At 34.6% G+C, this 23123-nt stretch overlaps 1 protein-coding gene across 1 annotated transcript; it reads left to right on the plus strand.

Moving 5' to 3' along the window:
• Window positions 1–942: 942 nt before the first annotated feature.
• On the plus strand, window positions 943–21030 carry LOC100893185 (ras and EF-hand domain-containing protein-like). Its single transcript, XM_030992553.1, has 14 exons — window positions 943–1075; window positions 2928–3018; window positions 4442–4528; window positions 8429–8491; window positions 9297–9368; window positions 9999–10114; window positions 12463–12543; window positions 13664–13784; window positions 14551–14680; window positions 15689–15770; window positions 16838–16952; window positions 18707–18808; window positions 19715–19791; window positions 20518–21030. Exons 1-14 carry the CDS (start codon window positions 1044–1046, stop codon window positions 20627–20629), a joined length of 1281 nt encoding a protein of 426 aa, XP_030848413.1. The 5' UTR covers window positions 943–1043; the 3' UTR covers window positions 20630–21030.
• Window positions 21031–23123: the final 2093 nt, after the last annotated feature.

Here is a 23123-nt window from a genome sequence, read left to right on the forward strand (position 1 = left end):
ATTAAAGAAAGACAAAAAAACGGAATAGCTTATTCCCAGGTAGGCAGGTACCCATTGACTACACTTGGGTTTGGAATGACAAGTGTATCATTCCTGTTACTGTGTCATTTTCTAATGCATGTAGCACACGAGGCGTCATTCACTGACGTAAGACTGCGTCAAAGACGTATTTATCATAGTCTCTGACGCGACGTGTAAGGGTGATATTGCATGGATAATGTATCGAAAATAAACTGTGCAAATATTGGCGCATGCGCCGATTTTCTTCACAGACTTGATTGGCGCAGGTATGACGCGATCAAAGTGACGCCTGGTGTACCATAGAATAGGCACAAGAGTCTTTGAATAAAGACAACTGTGAAATAAGACTACACGAACGGTCACCGGCTTACCGCTAGATTACTAATCATTTATTCATTACCATAACGCGCCGCTTGGGTTAGCCCATAAAAATCATTCTCCGCCAAAAATGTATATCGCTCGCCTCGGTCAATATAGTATACTTTCTCTTCCGTTTAAATGGTTGTACCTTCCCCATATCCATTCCATACAAGCCACTTGATAGCCTGTTCAATGCATCTCCTTCCCCCCCCCCCCCCAATCTCTCTCTTTCTTTCTCATATAAGCGTATTAGCGTATCTCTATTGTGTCTCCATGTTTACTTTCTTAATTATCCTTTTTCGCTAATTTTCTATTTACCGATTTGTATCACCTTTATTATTTGTTAACTACAAATCATTTCCTTCCAACACTTCGTATGTTTAATTAGATGACTAGGGAGATTGCTGTTCGTCTGTCTTTCCATCTCTTTATCCTCTCAAGTTTACCAATATCATTTTACATGTAATATATTACTATAATTGCCATCATTGTCTTCTTTACTTCAACTCTTGCCCCTCTTGGCATTATTTCCACCCTCTTATATTGTGCACTGCAGATACGATGAGCTGTACGTGTTGTGGCAGAAGTTACGTAACGATGAACCTGAGTTGCTTGTCACATTCCAGACCTTCCTCAAGAAAGCGGTCCTAGAAATCAATAAGATGCACGACAGCTGTGACAATGTAGTCAGGAGGTAAGACTTGTTTTTCTTTCTATTTATCCTCTTTCGAGGGACTTTATTTGTTAATATCATAAAATGACAGCTATTTACAGCAGTGTTTATACACATAATTCATACAAGTAACATATCATATGTAGTACAAAACATGAAACTAATGTGATATAATCACTTACTAAAATAATGATTTTTTTTTTTTTTACTTCCTTTGTATCTAATTTCTTTTGATAACATTTCCTATCTAGATTAGTGCGAATTCCTACCTTTAATTCTTTTATCAAATATACAACATGTATCCAGTGCTTCCCTTCTCTAATATGGTTTCTATAGATAATAAACTGAGCAAAGTTTGAAATAAGATCGACAAGATTAATTTCTCTTCTCTCTATTTCATGTCCTATTAAAATAATTTTTTCGTTGAAAAGAATTTTTAAATTAAACAAAGTATCGATTAATTTGGATACAATCTTCCAGAAAAGCGAAACCTTTTTACAAGCCAGGAGAAGGTGGTTTTTTGTATCCGGGATCTTACATTATATCACATAGATTATTATTATTACGGAAGGTAAGACATCGTTATTTGAAAGTGACTGCTTTTTATCATCAATAGTTAGAGTTTGTGCAAATGCCCCTCTATTAAAGGACCAATTGTGCGATACCAGAAAAGAAATATTAGTTAATATTACTTATTATCCCTCAAAATAGGTTGTAAACGAATACATGTCGTAAGCATAACATTGAATCCTTTATGAAATTAAACAAGACAGCGTTTGATTTTGTGATATTAATCGAATTTTCTGGAACACGTAATTATTTTCATCCAGTATATTGTTCCTGATCCTTATAATTGTTCCAGGATAAGAAGGGTTTGATGTCAATGCATGTGGGTGTTGGTGTGTGTGGGTGGCATTCAAGAGAAATACACGAATAAAAAGTGTATATTGTCATGCCATTTTCCTGAATTACTTTAAAAAAAGCCAACATAAGCACTAAGAAGATTTTCCACAAATATATACAGGCCTGTTTTTGACTCTTCGTCTTCAAATCGATTTGCAGGACATTTTCGGATGCCCTGAAAACTTCGACATGTATCACACGAAAATGCATTTAAATAAAGCATCTATTTGTGGAACTATTAATCGAAAAACCTAGAGGCAAGTGGGTACAGATCAATAGAACACTTTTTGCAGATTATCCTAATGTTATGGCAAGTTGCCTCAATACTTATTCCCTTTTACCACCAGAGAATGAATGGAATTGCACAATACAATGTTAAGTTTAAACGTAGTTAAGCAAAATGTGAACTCTCAACATTTGTTTTTCAAAATGCAGTTAGAAGCCTGTGCTACCTTTATGAAATTACGTGATCTTTAACAATGGTTATTAATAGGCATTATGGTAACGACGACTACATGTATGATAATATTAATAGTAAAAATGATAATAATATAATAATTAAAAGTAATAATAATAATTTAAAAACAAAAATAATATGATTAATAATTACAAAAACGATAATAATAACAACAACGATAATGATGATAATGGCAACAAATGGTAACATTAACACGCACACTAAGTATATGAAATTGAAGTGCTCAAATGTTTTATCGAAAATCCACAGTTCCTACAAGGAAACATTAATAAACGTATATTCTGCCTTCTCTTTGGTGACCAATTCTCTCTCATTCCTAAGCTTGCCCCGAACAATAAATAAAGAAATCAGTTCAGGCCATCTTTTGGAGTTAATTTTTTACGAAGAAAGGATGGTGTTTAAAAATCATGCTATAATACTCGTGCTATTTTCACCATTTTCATCTTACTTTCTTTCCATCTTTCATATATTCTTTCTTCTTTTTTATTCCAGTAAAAATGGTATCCATGCTGATGATATGAGGCGACTGTATGAGGAGATGGAAGTCTTACTGACACAAGAAAGAGAGACAATCCGGAAAAAGGTATGTACTCTACCACAACACCTCCGACTGTGTAGTAAAGAAGAAACTTAAAACCTAACTCTTTCCATCTTAAATCCATAATGTATGTTTTGAATATCTTAATTTCATTTCGTTCGTAATATCTTAATTACTGTTCCTTATTTGATTGTTATGATTTGTATGTTTCTTTTCTGTTGTAATAGCGCTCTGATCAATTTGTCTGTAATAGCGCTCAATAACAATCAATTCTTATTATTATTGTTATTTCTGTACTTATTGCAGGCACAGATTATTATCAAACAAATGATGTGCATGATATAGACACAATGAGACATCAAGTTAACAAGGGGTAGCCGTTTGACGTTACTAGTAAATGATCATTTTTGATCAGATAGGAATTGGCTATTTTTGTTTTCTTCGTCTTATTACTATTATTATGTTTGTTATTTAATAGTATTATTATTTTAATTAGTATCATAATTATTGTTATTATTATCATTGTCATTTTTTTTAATTATTATTATTATTATCATTATCATTATTAGTATTATTATTATTATTATTATTATTATCATTATTAGTATTATTATTAGTAGTAGTATTATCAGTATCATTATGAACATTATCTTTTCCTTTTTATTTAGTCATAAAGATCCCTCAAAACTCACCTTTTCCCCAATGATCTATATGATATACTTTGGTGGTGGTGGTTATTTTACCTGACTGCTAAGAAAGCATAAATGCTTGTAAGTAAGCAACCAGACGGCCGACGGCTTTAGGTCCACTCCGAGGGACCTGGTAATGAAGATTAATGCCTTACCAAAGGGCACTAGCGCATCGCGTTGGTTTCGAACCCGGGTCACCGGATTACGAGACCACTGCTCTACCGACTACTTCCTGTATTTGTCCTCTTTTCATATATTTGTATTTGTAAGCGCTATGGTACTTATTGTTTTTAGCGCTCCTAAATATTCGATATTATTATTATTATTATTATTATTATTATTATTATTATTATTATTATTATTATTATTATTATAAACTTTTATAATTATCATTATTATCATTATTATTTTTTTTAATGATTTTTTTTTTCTTTTTTGGGGGAAGGAGTTCATATTGCTGATAGAAACAAAACGTCAGCAATAATGATTTGAGAAACATTAAATTATGAATGATGCTTAAATCTACCACCTTTATGAAATGGAATTTAATGTTCCCGTGTTGCCACAAAACTTCTCCCAATGTGCTGTGTTTGCATCCCTGTTTGCAAAATAACAAACGACAAACCGACCACCACAATTGTTTTGGCCAAAAGTAGAAATCACTGTCTACCCTTACAACGTAATATATCGTTGTCATGAATGGTGATGTAAATGATATCAATGTGAAACTTCATCTCAATAATCCAGATTTTTTGTTGTTATCTTTTTCTTTTCTCCAGTATCGACAAGAAATGGAGGAGGAGCTAGAAAGATTAATGGATGAGAAAGATCAAGAAGTTCATGACCTCATAGTTAGAAAAAGAGAGGTAAGAATTCGTCGCTGTTTTCACGAAGTGACGGTTACCGTAGTGAAAAAAAATTGCATTCACTTTGCGTTACGATTTTCCTCACTACCGTCACTTCGTGAAAACAAGGACGAATTGTTTACCTCTGAAAACATTCTTATTCCCAGCTTAAATTCTCAATCAAATATACATTACAACAACAAAATTAAACACTCCCTTAAAAATCTAAAGCCATGTTTACTCTTCTTTTGTGAATTTGTTTTTGTTTCAAAATTACAACTTTCCTAATACATGTACCAGAATTAACATTGTGGATGTTTATAATTATTTTCTGTACATCTCTCTTGATTTAAATACCGCCATAACATCCCTTCGCAACCTATTTGTGTAGATAACTTCTCTATGATGGAATGGGACAGGGCTAACCACCACTCATCGACGTTGAATACATATTACATATTACAAGTACTTCAGACGTAAACAACTTCACTATTTATAAAGAGATACATAGAGGCTACGTTATATAGTGATCACAACATTGGCATAACTCATTGTAAACTGCTTAAATATTATCTTGTACGTGTTTTTATTCAGGGGACCAACCTTTCAAAGATCATTACGTGGCATAATATCCCAGATCACAGACAAGAGGTCCACCCGTACTTTCAGATGATCTCTGTCTTAAATGTTCTTTTTACTCCTTTATGAAATTATCGGAAATTGTTTGGTTACCGTTCTGTGTTCTATTGCTGATATTACGACTATATATAGCTAACGTTATGACGCTAGTAGATTGATAAGGTTTGGCTGTCTGCTTTTATGAGTCCACTGCCCCCTCAATAATCTATCAATTACACGAGATCCGTGACTTGAATTGAAAACGTGACTTCCCTGTTGTTATAAGCTGTCATTATTCTCCTGTGGTGCCGCCATTTTGGAAGCAGTTGTCTCTGCATTATATTTGGTTCGTTATTCATGTCGCCTTTCCTCCTCATTCAAGAGACGTCGTCTTCTCCATCGTTTTCAGGCCAGGCGCCATTTTACATTAAGCACGCGTGCACATACAACCACATTAAAATTCGCAACCCACTGGGTACCAATTTTAGACCTGGGTGGAGAGTGGGACTCAAACCGCGAATCATGTGATCCATAGACTAGTGACGTATCCACTAGTCCACCGTGACATCTCTAGTTTACGTCTGGAATCAAGTATTAGTTTCAGGTTTATAGGGTTAACAATAATAGGGCCAACCATAATAGTGTTGATAATTTTGTTCTTGTTTTGAGCATACCACATAATGATATTACTTCCAAATGAATTAACGGAGGAGTTTTAAATGATTACCCTGGCTAAGCTCCTCAGGCCATTAATAGCACAAAGTGCATTTCAAGGTATAGTTCTTAAGCATTCGTACTCTTTAAATTAGCAACACGTCCATGATATTTAATCGAAGCCTGTCGAATCAAGTTATCAATTTTTAAAAAGGTAAAACATAAATTTTGTCTTGGTAATATAAGTGTGTCGGGGATCCTAATAAGCATAAGAGCCTTTACATTGGCAAGGCGCAGTGGATTTCTTAATCGAAGCAGGTCGAATTAATATTTTATATGGTATGGATATACATTTTATACCGGCGATGTAGGGGTGTCACACATGTGTTGTATCTGATGGCTGGTCGCCTGTAAGTTAGTATTATAATGTGGGAAGAATGAGATAAGCGCTAGACTCAGGGGTGCGATGTGTCTGTGAATGTGTGGGCGGTGGGTGCGTGGGAGAGAGAGAGAGAGAAAGAGAGGCAAGAGTAACGGCACATTCACACGCTTCTACTTCAGTGCCGGAAACCCCCTCCATTCACCCCCCCCCCCCCCGGTAAAAGTCAATGGCCCGTGTTCCACTAATCCATGTTCACCCCACCCTGGGCCTGGGATCACGTTAACGAAGAAAAAAATAGACCTCAATTGAACAACACCTTAAGGCCAAATATAAAAAACCTGTCTTTTTGACAAATAGGAAGGGAGAGGCCCCTTTTTTTCTTTTTTTTTCAAAATGGCCGCTCGGTAGATTTTCCCTGACAGTCGGGCTACTTTTCACCATGGCCGCCGGTTTTTTTTTTTTTTTTTTGCATTTTTATATCAGAAAGAGATCCATTTTAGCAGTGTTTTTCATGTTTGTTTTTTCTTTTTAAAAAAAGGAGGCGGCCCCCAAAGAGAAAATGGGCGGGGACGCTACACATGTATATATTTTTAATGGCCTTATAGCCAAGCATCGGGTTCAAATCTAAGTAGAATGCGGGCAAATAAACTTTTACTCACCCCTCCACCTCGGGAAATCACAATACTTTTGTTAAAGATAAAAGTAGAAAAAGCACCTACATTACTTTAGCTGCTTGATAAAAAGCTATGTAGTGTAATCTTAAAATGCAAATAGAACCTAAATATTTAAATGAAGGCGAAAATACGATTATGATTAGAATAAACAGGGACACAGATTTGAAATCATCCACATGTGGGATAACAATTGGAAAATGTAGGAATTAGGAAGAAAAGGAATTTAAAGTTAAATCCTTTTAAGTTATATTCTCACGTTTAAGGACACAATATTGAAATGACTAAATCATTGAATTAAAAAAGATACATATTTGTAATTGTGTACACTTATTTATTCTTACATTTTCAATCGGGCCGTTCTTTTAGTTAATGTCTTGCTAGAATATCACGAACAATGACTTCAACATGAAGAAATAGGAGGAATTATGTACTCGTGAAAATTAAAATCAAAGAGAACCCCGAATAAATATAGCGACACTTTTTTCAATACCTACCAACTGTACCATTAATCTTAAGTTCTATAAAGGTTGTATATACTTCCGATCTTTCTTTTATTGGGTTCCTTCTTTATGTCTCGTTTCCTCCTGATTCAAGAGACAGCGTCTTCTCCATTGTCAAAAGTGATGAAAAATCGATTTACCATGTTGATATCACAACGAAGCCTGTAGTACTAAACGTCTACCATTTACAAATTTGCCGTAGTGGAATGAAAATATCGACTTTTGTCCGGGCACGTTTGGTATTTGATCAGAAATGCCCCTTGCGAATTGCCATTGACGTCTACACAGAACGCTCAATACTGGGCCTAAACTAGAATCGATAGCAAGGGAGGGATATCGATTGTCTGCCCGCAGTTTTTGAGTGATTGATTCGGGTAGCGTTTCGGGAGCGAAGTCCCTGAGCGGGGAATCTTGTTCGTGTTTGATGAGACATGCATCTGGTTGCTTTGGTTTGTTTCTTAGTCGAAGGAAGAAGACGAGAGTAGGGAATTCGAGTTGAGAAAAGGCGAAATGGCAATGATGACACACCGAGGAGGACACACTTTGTCTATTTTTAATTCAACCAAAATGATTAAACATTAAAAAGCATTTTAATAAAAAACATTATTATAACCAGTTATAGATTTTTAATAATTGTTGTAATCAATACAAAAGTATATCCTTTGAGGGTAAGCATTTCGAAATGAACAGCATATAGCTTTGATAAGGTATCTTAAACAAACATTAATCGTGTTTTTAATGCTAAACAATAATTGTGAGGGGGGATCCATTTAAATCAGTTTACAATAATTAATTTTTTCGCGAGCCTTCCGAAAGATCATCTTGAGACAACTTCAGTAGCCTTGTTCATCATATTTTGAGGTGCGAACATTGCAATGACGTTTTAACCCGTTGACTACTGGGTTCTCTAATTGCCATAGGCTTAATACATGGAACACCAGGTTCCAAGAGGTGATGGGTTAGGTAACCCGAACATGATTTCTAAGGTAGGCCTATATACAAAAGCTAGGTGACTCTTTTTTTCGGACGAACTTGCGATTGTGTTAACTGAAGATGAGTTTGTCTTTAATGAATATTTATATCGTTTATACAGCTGGAGTTATCTCTCCAAGAATTGGACAAAAAGGAGAAAGAAAAACACACGCAAAATCATCAGGTTAGTTATATGTAAATAACATATTTATGCATAAAGTTATTCATTTACATATTATTTTAGTCTGATGGAGAAGGCATCATTGCTACATGTCAAAAAAAAATATGTCTATACACATTATTTTACGTATCATTGGCTTTTTGGTTCGTTTCACGAAGCATTTTCTAGTTAAGACATAATGTTAGGTACTTAACCTTTAGCTATTTAATTAAGTTAAAACATTGATCGTTTGCTTGTAAAAACTCCCTAGTAGTAGTAGTAGTAGTAGCAGTAGTAGTAGTAATAGTAATACGCTGTAGAATTAGCAATAATAATATCAGTAGTAATAATGGTAAAAGTAATAGCAAAAGTAGGAGTAGTAGTAGTATAAGTAGCAGTAGTAGTAATAGTAATAATAATAGTAATAGAAGTGCATTAATAGTAAAAGTATTAGTAGTATTAGTAGTATTAGTAGCAGTATAAGTAGTAGTTGTACTACTATTGTAATATAAGTAATAGTAGTTGTGGTAGTAGTAGAAGTAGTAGTAGTGGTAGTAGTAGTAGTAGTAGTAGTAGTAGAAGTAATAGTAGTACTACTAGTAGTAGTAGAGCGTCGTATGGCAGCCGTGCTAAAGCCAGGGTTATAATCGGGAGCGCCAGGAGGGTCTAATCTGACTGACATGAGCGCTATACAAGAACCAACTATTATTATTATTATTATTATTATTATTAATAGTAACAGTAACAGTAGTAGCATTATATTTGATATGGATAACAACAATAATTAAATTGTCTATGATCCACGCTACTTCTTGGTTTCCTTTTACAGCTTGAGCAGATGGTGATGGAGCTAAGCAGACACGAGGCTAACATCGTGGCTGAAAACGAGGGGCTAGTAAAGGTTTGAATTATCTCTCTCTCCCTCTATCTCATAAGAAACAAATTAAAACGTGACCAAATTTAGGAATGTCTCGTATTGTAATATATACATTTTGGGGGGAGAGTCATTTAATCGCTGCCTGCAGGGCTAATGAGTGTTAGTGAAGTATGATCCGGTCTGTAAACTCCAAGACTTGCCTAAATTTAAGATTTCATATTAAGCGTATCAAACATCAAACATTTATATACCATGCTCGCTGCAGCCAGCTGCACTTATTATGCGTCCGGCTGCATTTTGTTTTATTTTACACGTAGAGTATGGCTCACCCTCTACTACATGTGTAATGTGTTACACCCAAGGTGTTACAGTGATTATGAATATTCATTTGACTAAATAATTCTGCCGGCTGACAAGGGGATGGGAGATATAATTGGGGGGAAATGAAAGGGAAAAGACCTCGGGAAAAGAAAAGAATTATGATGCTAGATGGTATCAAAGTAAAGGATTTATAACACAAGATGAAGGAAACAGCTCAAGACAGGAAAAATTGAGTTTTTTCACTTATCATGAATGTGTTCCCGTGGTACAATGCGCTACGATGTATTACACAATGTCTGACAAAATCTTTTTAAATTCTTTGACATTTTGCAGGAGAATTCACAACTTCGATTCCGTCTGGACCAATCATTAGCTGGCCTGAACGAAACGCAACAACTATGTCTTCAACTTCAGGAAGAAACAGAACGAGAGAGGGCGTTCATCGAAAGGTATGTCGGCAGGTAATGAATGTTATAGTATCTCACTTTCAAGGGTTGTTCTACCGATACACACGTTATACACATACATACATACAAACATGAACAGTACACCCAACTTTGGTACATTACCATTTCACAGTTACCATCTGTGTGACGTTGAAAAAGGTTAATTTTCAAGTTTTACTAATATTCTGTCCACTGATACTTAATTCACAATTTATCTGACACGGATCACTGAAAAGCAGCGTTTTCAAAGGTATTGTTGAATTCCCCTTTTACCAAGTTTGGGATGAAGCAATGAATGATGGTCAAATGCATTAGTTATATGCATTGTTATTTCAGTCCAAAAACAATTGCTGAGTGATTCTATAGATTTGTATTGCATTTTAATTCAAAAAAAGGGTGACAATATCAACCCAGACTAACAGAAGTCGCATTGACAACCAAAAAATGTTTTGATGACACAATCGTGGCTTCTCTCGCATCCCTTGTAAAAAAAAAGGGGGGCCGGGCAGGTGGAGCATGGCAAATACTGGCTAACGCCATCTACGGATTGACAAAAATAGGAACTATGGAAGCAGTATAGCCCCACTGCACTACTTATAGCTACTTGCGCCCTCTATATAGCAAACAATGCCTAAGTGGTGACCGTTGGTCCCCAATGGTCCCCTTTTTCTTATGTTAATTGAGAGCTCATTTGATAAGATAACCACCTGTCAGTGACCATGCAGGGAGGGTTAATTCCTCCTTGACAAACTAGTGCAGATAGGCTTTAAATAGATACAATGTGTCACCTTAAACAAAGAACTACTGAAGCAGGTAGCAGAACTTAGATTTTCGTGGTTAATGATTTAAAATCCAAAGTAACACATGAATATAGCGTGACCTAGAAGAGGAGTTGTTGACAGCGCTTTATTGAAGAAAAAAAATTGTGCTCAGATTTAAAGATATACATGATCGGATAAACGATATTTTATCCTTTGTTGGATTTCCTAAAACAGAACCCTTCAAACAGCTTTTAATGTCGCTTATCATGAACTCCAAATATCGAGTTTTTCCACTTTCAGATGCGGCGATCCCGGTGGCGTCCCAGCCCCCCCCCCCCCCCTCTCAATTTAAAAACTGTAAAACAAATGTATAGCAAATACTGACAAAAGACTGCAACACACTTTTAGGCTCTGGAGGGCCCAAAAGTGCAGCGTTTAGACTAATAAAAATGCAAAGATCTTCTCGCTTCCTCGCATAATATCCTTCAAAATGTACGAGTAAATATTGTAGAAAAATCTGTATTCCGTCGGTATCACCTGTGAAGGGTAGTGACTTCCGTCACCTTCGCCCCTGTCGTTCATTATGCTCCCGCGTCCCTCGCATTTCGCCCCCACCCCCCGGTCATGACAAGAAATCGCCTCTTCACTTTCTGCTCACAATCATGGCGAATAATCGTTCAGGTATCGAAATGATGTCTGTTTCTTCACCACTTGCATGATACATTAAAATTATCGGTAAAACAACCCTGTCACTCTTGCATTACACATTTAGTAGATGTTTTTTCATGTTTAGTCGTCACTTGTTGCCTGACTTGTCGAGGGATGTGTGTAGTTGTAATTTATCATGCCACATCACTTTAGTAATAGTTCCATGTTTTAATATCATGTTTTAGGAGTGACTTTGCCTTGGTAGCTTGTAAGAGAGTAAATATGTTTACAGTCAAACCTGTTTAGTGACCACCTGTCTACAAAGGCCACATTTGATGCTTCCCTTGAAAATGGTTTCTCATTGAATCATATACTAAAGGAACCTGTCTTCAAAGACCACCTGTCTTCAAAGGCCACTTTTTGTGTTTCCCTTGGGTGGTCACTATAGACAGGTTTGACTGTATATGACAAGTTAGTTCATGCGTTTTAGTGTGTGTTCTAGTCTCCTTATGCAATATAGGTCATGTCGGACACAAACGATGTTTATAGCACGTCTTCTTTGTGGTGTGTAATATCTAATCACGATTTACGTCTTAAGTCAGTGACGTCTCATTATAGAATACTCAAATGCTAACATTTACAACCAATTTTCATTTTAGTCTATAAAACCAGCGTATTTTCAATGCTTAACTATTATTTGTTTCTTTTCATAATCTGTTTAATACCATAGTTTTCCTTACGGACCACGTACATTCTGTTAAAAATAGGCCTTATAGGTCAAATGTGTTATACCCCTACTCGTTACATTTTAAACACATTGTACTATTCATTATAAAGAAAAACATAACAAATACATTTTTATTTTATTTTCAAATGTCATGCTTCGTTTCACTGTACTCGTTAAGTTGCATGTATTGTTTCAAATGGTGATTTTCTTTCTAGAGAGTACGCAGAAGCAGTAGTGGAACAGGACAGGAAGTCACGTGATAGACACAATCTGGAACTACAACTCGAGAAATTAAGGTAAAAAACATTTGTCTAAACTATAATGAAACTATCGAAAATAATATCGCTATTGATATTCGTTTGTCTCGCAACAAGGGATCTAAAAGATCACGACGCTTCGTGCGCCGCTGCAACACTTCGTCAGATGATAAAAAACTCTACGGGCGGATCCGTCTGTCATATATCTATATTTTGTATTTAACTCTATGTTAAATTTCAAATAAACACAACTCATTCGTAACTTTGAATTAGAAAAAAATTGAACTCCCCGCTTTTTTTGTTAAAGTAGCTTCTTGTTTTCCTTTTTTTTTAAAACATTATCCTTTTTGTTAAACACATAAACAGTAAGTTGTATTACATCTAATTTTACATATTGTTGTACTATGTTCAAATTAATTTCTATGTATTTATAAAGAAACGCATACTTTAAGATGTCATTGTAAAAGTTACAATTTGAAGATGAAGGTCAACTCACTAACCCCTCAACTCATCGTACCCATCCAGTATACAATGTGTCCTACTAATAAGGAAGTCGGATTTCATTGCAGAAATTATTATCATAATTATTGTGTTGAGATAATAACGTATGGAAAGCTCTGATTTTCCTCTCCATTATTTTGATTCAAACCACAATTCACGCATGATTAATTTAAAACGATTAAAAGTGGGACTACCAAAATTTAATTTGCATGTTCAAATTGCAACTTGGAGTGGGTCTTAGGATAGTAAACATAATTATTTGAATAAAAAGAAAAACATTGTAAACTCATGATCATCCCAGTTATAGGACACCTTATGCGTAACATGAATGACGTAGGCCAGCAGAGAACATGAACTAAAAACATGCTTCATACCTACACAAATGAGTGGATAGTTGAGTAAAACGCTATTTTAGTATCATAGTCTGACTGTGTTCATTCTATGTCATTGTCATTGCATAACCTTCCATAGTTACCCAGACAATGTTATGTTATGAGTTTAGTTCCCCCCCCCCCCCAAAAAAAAAAAATAGATGAAATAATGAATAGTCGCCCTGAAAATTAGGCGACAGTATAAAATCTGTCAATATATTCCTTGTACAAACAGGCAAAAAAGCAACAAAGTACAATATTTTTTTCTTTAACGTTTTTTTTTATAGAGAGAAGTATGAACAGCTTGTGGAAGATAACTACAGCGTCAAAGAACCTAAGAGAGTCGGGGTGATGCAGATGAGTCGAGTCAGCTCTTATAGTGACTGCGAGTGCGACCAACAAATGCAGGTAAATGAATGTTATCATCATTATTCAATTCAATTGAATAAATAAAGCTTTTTTAACAACGCCTAGCTATTGTAAACTAAAATATTATCGGCAAAGCAATTTTAAATCATTTTTTTGTTCATGTGACAGTGCTCGGTGCTCTATGACATTATTCAACAAAGTAACAACCAAATTCAATTATCGCTAGAAAATCAGCATCTTCTTTTACATTTTCTCTAAAGTGAATACTTTTACCCAAGACACAAGATTAATATTAGATCTCATCAATGATTTTCAAAAGTTCTATCTTTTCATACAATATCCTTCAGATCAATACTTATAATATCACTGCATTTCCTTGTTAATATCAATATTTCATGCCAGTGCCTTTACGTATCTTTGCCTTTACATTTTTTGTTTAAATGATAATGATACTACCTCACATTTATAATGCGCCAAATACTTTGTTTCTAGGCGCAACATAATGTATGCGAATTCTCCACTCCCTGGGGAGCATTCCGACCAGTCGCCATTTTACAAGCGCCACTTGCTCATCCAACCACATTAAGTTTCGCATCCTACTGGGTGCCCATTTAACACCTGGATGGAGAGTGGCAAAATGTAGATTAACGTTTTGCCAAAGGACATTACTGACGCGGCGGGACTCGAACCCCGTTCCTTGCGATATGCAGTCGGGTGACCTAACCACTAGACCATAGCACTTCAATGTCACTTTTATAAGTTTGTTTATTTGATTTGTTTTTCAAATGTTATTTACTTACTTCAGTTCCTTCAGTTACGGACACCTGACAGGTGTTTCAAGGTTGTAATGTGCGGCGACTCAGGAGTCGGTAAATCAAGTTTCGTCCAAAGATTCTGCCATAATACCTTCACAGTGAACACTCAAGTTACGATAGGTAGGTCATAAGCACTTTCACTATTCTTAATCACTATGAATATGACGGACAAAGAAAGAGGACAAAATATACATTTCCTCAGGCTCATTCTACCCTCAACAATTGTTGTGGTAGACAAAGGAACATCCCTTCACTGCTATGTAAAAACGTGTAGAACAGGTGTCACATGCATATTCACCTGTTCTACACATTTTTACATAATAGCAGTGAAGGAATGTTCCTTTGTCTACCACAGCAATTGTTGAGGTAGAATGAGGAACTGTATATATTGTCCTCTTTCTTTGTCCGTCATGTTCATAGTGAATGTTATGTACACTCCTTGATTATTAAAGTTAATCAATTCTCCAAGACGATAGCCACAATGACGTTCATTTCATACTTGTTACTTATTTCCTTTTTTGAATCCCAAAGGGAAATATATAGCAAAGTTAATGTTTTATTATTACCATTATCATTTCATATCTGTATATTAGTACAGCACTTAGAGAAATTTATATCAAAGCCTCACTGTACTACGTGTAGCTACTTGCTCCCTCTATATAGAAAACAATGTCTAAACGGTGACCATTGGTCCCCCATGATCCTCTTTTTCTAATGTTAATTGAGAGCTGAGTTGATGAGATAGCCATCTGTCAGTAACCAGCCTAGGTGGTCTAATCCCTCCTAATCAAACTATTTCAGACAGCATTTAAGCGCTGTATAAAGGCGGAATATTATCACCATTATTATTATTATTGGTATTATCATTATTATTATTTACAATTTTACTATTATTACTATTTATTGTAATTATTATCAACATTATTTTTATCATTACTATCATCATAATTATTTATCATTATTACTATTATTATTGGTACTGTAATTATTATCAGCATTATCTAATCATTATTATTATCATTATTATTTACATTATTATCATTATTACTATTATTATTATAAGTATTGTTATTCACCTCCTTACACTGTGTTCGTATGTTTTTACAACATGTACCTGGCCGGCTACAGAGATTGGATTCCACATGAAATCATTAGTGCTTGATAACACAGTAGTATCACTCCAAATATGGGACACAGCAGGCCAGGAAAGGTAACATTTCTTCTTTTTCCCCCCTTTTTTTTTGAATTAATTTTTTAATATGTCTTATTGAAACAATCAAATACAATCACAATATTTACAAGTGATTATACATATATTACAAAAAAACATAAATATATGTTTTAATGTGTCTTATTGAAACAATCAAATAGGCCTACAATCACAATGTTTACAAGTAACTATAAAAAAAAAGATTACACAAAAGTAGTACAATGTAGATCAAAATCTCACGAAAAGTAAATTTACACTAAGATGCAGGCAACTACATGCACATGTACCTATACAACATTGTAAAACAAACTTCCATTTTTTAAAGTGCATGGGCATTTTGTTTTTCTTTTTTGCAATACGATACTCAAGATCCTTATTATAGTCAATGTAAGTTCTGAAACCCTGAAAATGGGTACTTTACTTTTATACTTGCATAAATAAATGTAATATTTAAGCATAAGAAATAAATAGGTCAAAAACATATCCTTTTCATAGTCAAACATTCGTTTTTCGATAGTCAAAAGAAGGTCAATAATGTGGCTATAGTCTACCAGGAAAGCTGTTTGTATAACATGGCAATAGTGACCAGGGGAAGTACACTCTGATATCAATTTGGTTTTAATAGATGTAGAAAAAATGAGAAAAAGAGGTCAGTGAAAGTTCGAGCAAAGACCGAAAGACCGAAAGATTTGAAATGTTAAAGGTGCAATCAATACCAGTTGTTATCAATTTCATAAAGGAACAAGACGGTTGTGCAAAGTAAACTAAACATTCATCATAGTTTTGTTTCAAAACACGGGTTATTTTTCCCCCATTTTTCATACAAACAGGTTTCGAAGTGTTCCCTATGCGTACTTCACCATTTTAAGATTGTCAAAATAAACACAAATCTGGCTATCTACCAGGAAAGCTGTTTGTATAACGTGGCAATAGTGAAAGGGGAAGTACACTCTGGTATTAATTTGGTTTTAATAGATGCAGATTTTTTTTTTTTAAGAGTTCAGTAAAGATTCGAGCAAAAACCGATTCTAAACACGGTTATTTTTCCCCATTTTTCCTACAAACAGGTTTCGAAGTATTCCCCATGCGTACTTCCGGAAAGCCGACGGTGTTCTTCTTCTCTATGATATCTCATGTGAGAAATCTTTCCTCAATGTACAGAGCTGGATAGCTAGCATCAGGGTAATAACTTCATTTATCAGTAATCCTCATTATCAACAAAGGAAATAAAACAGTCCTGATCATACATGCATGACCATTAGAGAAAAAAGAGATAATAAAAATAATGATAATATTTATAGGCATTTCTATAGCGCCGTTTATCTAGAAATTTTATTCAGAGGCGCATCAACGATTACTCTGGCTTTAGTCTATAGCTGCCATTACAGCGCTCCAGCATTTCAAGGAATCAATTCCTGCCAGTTACCCTTTTACCTCACCTGGGTCAAGTGTACCAAATGAAGATTAATGCCTTGCCAAAGGACATTAGTGCCGTTTCGGGGATCGAACCACGATCTTTAAATTTCGAGTCAAGTGCTTAAACCACTCGACTACAACACTTCTTGGTCAAACTCATATCTAGTTATTGAGAATGCAGCGTTATTAAGACTCATTGCCTCGGATAGAAGCATGATTAACTTAGCAATATAAAACAAAATAAACGGATAATGTTAAATGATTGTTTTTTTAAAGATCCAAAGAATATTTAAAACGCTACTATAGTTCGTCGCCAATGAGCATCGTTCAAGATTCTGTTGATTGTATATAAATAATAATAATAATAATAGCTCACATTTATAATGCGCCTAATACTTTGTTTCTAGGCGCGGAACATATTATTACCCCGGTCATCGGATTCAGGCTTACCCGCAACACAATGTATGCACATTTTCCACTCCCTGGGAAGTATTCCAGCCAGACGCCATTTTACAAGCGCCATTTGCTAATCCAACCACATTAAATTTCGCATCCTATAAAGCGTATGTCGGTCCCAAGATACTTTCTTATTGCATTCCATATAAGTATCATGAAACAAAATTAATATTTGGAGATTGAGTATTTGCATGCGCAGGCCCAACCTGTGGAATAACTTGTCATTAGAAATTAGAGAAACACCATCGTTAAGTAATGTTTAATCAAAGGATATCTTTTCATGTACCGTTATGTTGTAGATTTAAACACAGCAAAGACTTTCGCAGCGCAGTAAACTATATTTACATATTGTGTAAGCTTTACCAATGTATAATTGATATTATTATTATTGTTATTGTTGTTTTTATTATTATTATCATCATTTTTAGTGTTATTATTATCGTTAATATTATCATTATTATTATTATTTTATAGCTAGCTTTCAATAATAGTATTTTCTTTCTCCCAGAAAATGAATCATTATAATGATTGTTGCCGTCAGGATTTTAAATTAGTTCATACCAAATAATAATAACGATCAGTGGAAATTCTAAATTTGACTTTAAAATTTCGCTCCATATTATATCAAAAAGCTGATGACACCAAATGAGAAAGGTTACCTGAATAATTACTTGAAAGGAAAAGAGGATATTCTGTAACCTCTTAGAGTGATAACGAGCTGTCATAATCATAGCCCTTGGGGTGTTTCACAAAGGTCCTAAGTCAAACTTAACTCTAAGCTGCACTTAGACATTATGGAGAGCCATTCGTAGCCTTAAAATAAAATATATTCAAAAGCAAAAATTGAAGTATTTTAGACTTTTCATAAATTCCACATCAAGAACGTGAAAACCCCTTGCCAATAGAAAATATGAATGATTTGAATCAACATTTAATGCCTTTTAAAATAACTTTTACAAGATATTTTCAGAGATGCTAAAGGCTTTCCATAATTGTTTAGTGCAACTTAGAGATGAGTTCAACTTAGGATCTTTGTGAAACACCTTCCTTTTCTTCTATATTAGGAGCATGATGACAATGCAGTGATCATGTTGACTGGAAACAAAGAAGACCTCGCATCGCCTTACAGGGAAGTCCCTAGAGAGGCGGCTCTCAAAGTCGCAAGGGTAAGGACAAGTTCGAGCTACCTTTTTCTTTCTTTCTTTATGAGTTTGAGTTTGAGTTTGAAGTTTATTAACCAAAACAAAAAGTACATCAATATAACAATAAAATGTGAATGATTAACATTGAAAGGATAAATGGGACCAGAAAATAGGATTTAATGCTAATCGTGTCTGGTACCACTAACACACAAAAGTATCACAGCAATAAATGAGAATGTAATGAATAAATATGAATAACTATAGAATACATACTTAAGCTACAACCTATTCTACATCTAGGGTAAATATGTTCTGTGCTTATATACAAAGCTTTGGTATTTTACACTAAATAAAAGATAAAGAATTATATAACATAATATTTACAAAAAGGCAAGAGCCTTGGTTCAAAGTTAAAAAGTTAAAAGCGTGTAAGGAAATATTGAGATCGTTAACTTGGAGTTGATAATGTAAAATGGAAACAATAATGATTGCAAATTTGTATTACAGCTTATATAAATATATAAAAGAAAGTGATGAGTTACAAACAAAGAAAATGGAGAAAATCAGATTTAATAATGCGTAAATAGACCCCAACTGAAATCATAAAGATGTGAATTATTGAACTTATGAAGAACCGAATGCAAATTATCAACTCTGTGTCATACCTACATCCACGGAGGCCATCTCACACCCTACCCTCCTAGTACGAACTGAGTTCTTTAACATATGCTACAGAATTAGATAGTGAACATTTGAAATGAAAAGCTCGTCATGATTAAAGTTTGAATTGACCATATAACTATAGTGATATCTTGAGCTATTCGTTTAGCCTTTCTAAGCAAACCTATAATAAATATGTCATTTTGTATTTCGTTAATTTTTTTTTATACTGATCTTGAAACGTTGCTTTGACCTGTTTTTTATATAAAGGAAAACAACGCCCTGTTCATAGAAACCAGTGCCAAAAATGGAACAAATGTTTTCGAGGCCTTTGGACGACTAGCAAGGTAAAGAAAGGCCTTTTGATTCCTTATCTTTCGTTTTTTTGTTATTATTTCATATCATTTGATTCCCAAGAACATGAAGATCATTATTCTTGAGAATAATACACGAGATGTCATAGTAAAATAACTTCGGATCCTGTAAACTAACACAAAATGACGTGAGATATTCTGTTATCATCTCGTTCCCACTATTTTTTTAAATCTCGTTCTCGATAATCATATTTCCATTTGTAAAAAAACCTTTCCTACCTGTACTTTGTAGGAATATAAGTTGCAAGAATGCTTCATCAATTAAATTTTGCTGAATGCATGCAGATAGAGAAAAACAAATAAATTTGTACTTGTGAAATACCATTTTGAGTATTCTCATTAAAACATCTCATTGTATTTTTTTCAATAACGCAACAACTCTTGTTAACACTAATGTTATTGGTGTTATCAATAGTATTATCACCATTAGAATTATAATAATGATGTCGATGATCATGATGGTGATATAATTATTATTATCATTATTATCGTTATCATTATTATCATGATGATGATGATGATGATCGAAATCATCCCCCTTGTAATAATCAATATCACCATTATTATCATTCGTATATTTAATTGTCCTTATATTATGTTCATTATGTTATCAATAATTACCATCACCGGTACCATCATCAGTCCAAATATAAGTAATATTGATACAATTGTTTTTCATTGTATTTTACCTAACCCCAGGGAGCTACAAAAGAAGGAGGACGATACTTCGAGTAGGGTGTACGAGATGGACGTGGAAGAGCAGAATATCGCCTTCGCTCCAAAGAAAAAACGGAGATGCTGCAACTTCTGAAATCTATCCGACCCCGGTGAAAATTCAAGCGCCAATCATCTTAGTCTCACCGCAGGAAAACATTTTTACCATTCTATAGGCGGTGTCAGACAGAGGCAATTATCTAGATAAAAGTTATCGAGATAATCCGTAGCCTGTCTGTCACCTGCCTGTCACCTACATAAGTGAATTATCTGGATAAATATTATCTAGATAGTTCAAGATGGATCGGGAAAATTGTGTCTGCCATCGCCTTATGAAGAACTTCAAGAATAAAAGCTACATGACAGTGACAGCATTTTTTATTTTAATGAGTATGATAATTTGCGTGCACATTCGTCACGATTGAAAAGACTTTTAAAGCCTTACTGCACTACTCTATATAGAAAACAATGCCTAAGTGGTGCCCGTTGGCCCCCCCATGATCCCCTTTGTCTTATGACAAGTGAGAGCTGATTTTGATGAGATAATCAACTGTCAGTGACCATGCAGGGAGGTCTAATCCCCACTTGCCAAACTAGTGCAGTGGGGACTTAAGAGGCTATTCCTTTGGAGAATATTTACACAAACTAATATTTATGTTAAAATCGTATAAATAAAACATAATTTATGGGGATGAATAATTTGAACACTATTATTTTTTCGTCTGACGTTTTCTTTTTTGCTGATTTTAATTACGTAAAATTATGCTCACTATTGATTTCATTCGTTATTCATGTTCTTATTTGTCAATATCAAATATTGATAAGATATTTATTTCAGTTACTTAAGGCAAAGGAGGTAAATCACTTTGTAAACCTCTGCATTGAACTTTCCTGAAGCTTCGAGGATTATTGTAAATTAACTCTAAAGTTCTTTTGAAACAATGCATTCCTTAAGCAAATTTTAACATAGCACAAGAAATGTATAGCTATATTATTTATTTGCCTTTCAACAAAGTTTATATATTTTAACGATTTCTTTTTCATTCGAAATTAGTGCAATCGCTCTCGATATGAATTCCACATTCACTTTATGCCCACATGATATTATGTTTACATTTCGTTATCACCAAATGATACAATAACGACAGCATCAATCAGCATAGCATACAAATAGGTTCATTATGCGACCTATTCATGCATACTCGATTGAGAGTAGATTTGTTAGCAAATCGGTCTGCTGGTCAAACTGAACCTATTGTAAACCTGTATCATTACTAACCGTCACTATATTCGGACTGAAACTTAAAGGTAATACAAAGTTTTGGAAATTTTGAAAATTGGTTAGATAGTGGTTCTTTACGATTTTGATATATTTGGCTGCCCATGTGGATGTAATATAAGCACTAAAAAGGTTAGCCTCTAAACGCTTCTGCTTTCGAGAAAAATTGAATATAACAATTTCAAATAGCGCCTACGGTCGTACAATGGTAGCTGCGACCAAGAAAATCTCAGAATATGTAGTTGTGATATATAATTTCCAAATGGGAATAGAAAATCGGTCGATTTTAGTCAAGAAACATTGTTTTATAGCTTAATTAATATCTTGACCTTGAGAGGGAGCTATACAACATAAAGAGTTTATTATTCATAATTTCATAACTTAAGACTCGATTTCAACCGTAACAACGATCACTGAATATTGTAGGATCGCATATGCTTCCAATATGTTCATTTGAACCAATTTCATGACCCCATACCAAAACTTTGTATTACCTATAAGAAAGTGTATTTATCTGTATGCAATCACTCAATTGGGACTACTGGGCCTTATGTATCATACTCATGAAATATATATATATATATATATATATATATATTTACACGTCTTGTGTAAAAATGTAAAAACAAATCTTTCTACAATGTATCTATATAGAAGTATGTATAGGCGGTGAGGTAACTGTACGTACTATAAATGCAAAACGATTTAAAAATAAAGATAAACAAAATGGCCCAGGCGAACCTCGATCCAAAGCATCAATGTTTTTTTCTTGCCATGTACACGTCATTTACGCATGTCTTGCCAAAGGACGTTAGCGTTTGCCGGGCTATAATTCAAACCTTTAAACCTTCGATTGAAACTGAGAGTCCAGTGAATGCACCATTATACGGAAGCAAAAAGATGCACACCCTCTTTTGCTTCATCATGCAGGGGCGGATCTAGCTTTTTGCTAAGGGGGGGGTTGACCAAAATAATGACGATGCGGAGCATCGTCCACGAGCCGCGAAGCGGCGAGCCGATTTTTGGGGGGGTGTTTATTTGAACCCCGTAAGTGATGTTTTCCTGGCATCTATTAACACAATGGAGACCATAAAAAGCAGTGCATGATAACGTCTTTTTAAATCAAGTAATAATAATAATAATAATAATAATATTGGCATTTATATAGCGCTCTTACAGACATAACAGTTTAATACATAGTTATATCCAGAGTTATCATGTGTTTGGTTAAGTTACCAGATGAGTTGAATATCTTCTCACAATATTTGCACTTGAAAGGGTTTCTCTCCAGCGTGCGTTCTTTTTTCTTTCT

The sequence above is a fragment of the Strongylocentrotus purpuratus genome, unplaced genomic scaffold (assembly GCF_000002235.5).
Source record: "Strongylocentrotus purpuratus isolate Spur 01 unplaced genomic scaffold, Spur_5.0 spur5_scaffold_20, whole genome shotgun sequence".
In the NCBI taxonomy this organism is placed as follows: domain Eukaryota; kingdom Metazoa; phylum Echinodermata; class Echinoidea; order Camarodonta; family Strongylocentrotidae; genus Strongylocentrotus; species Strongylocentrotus purpuratus.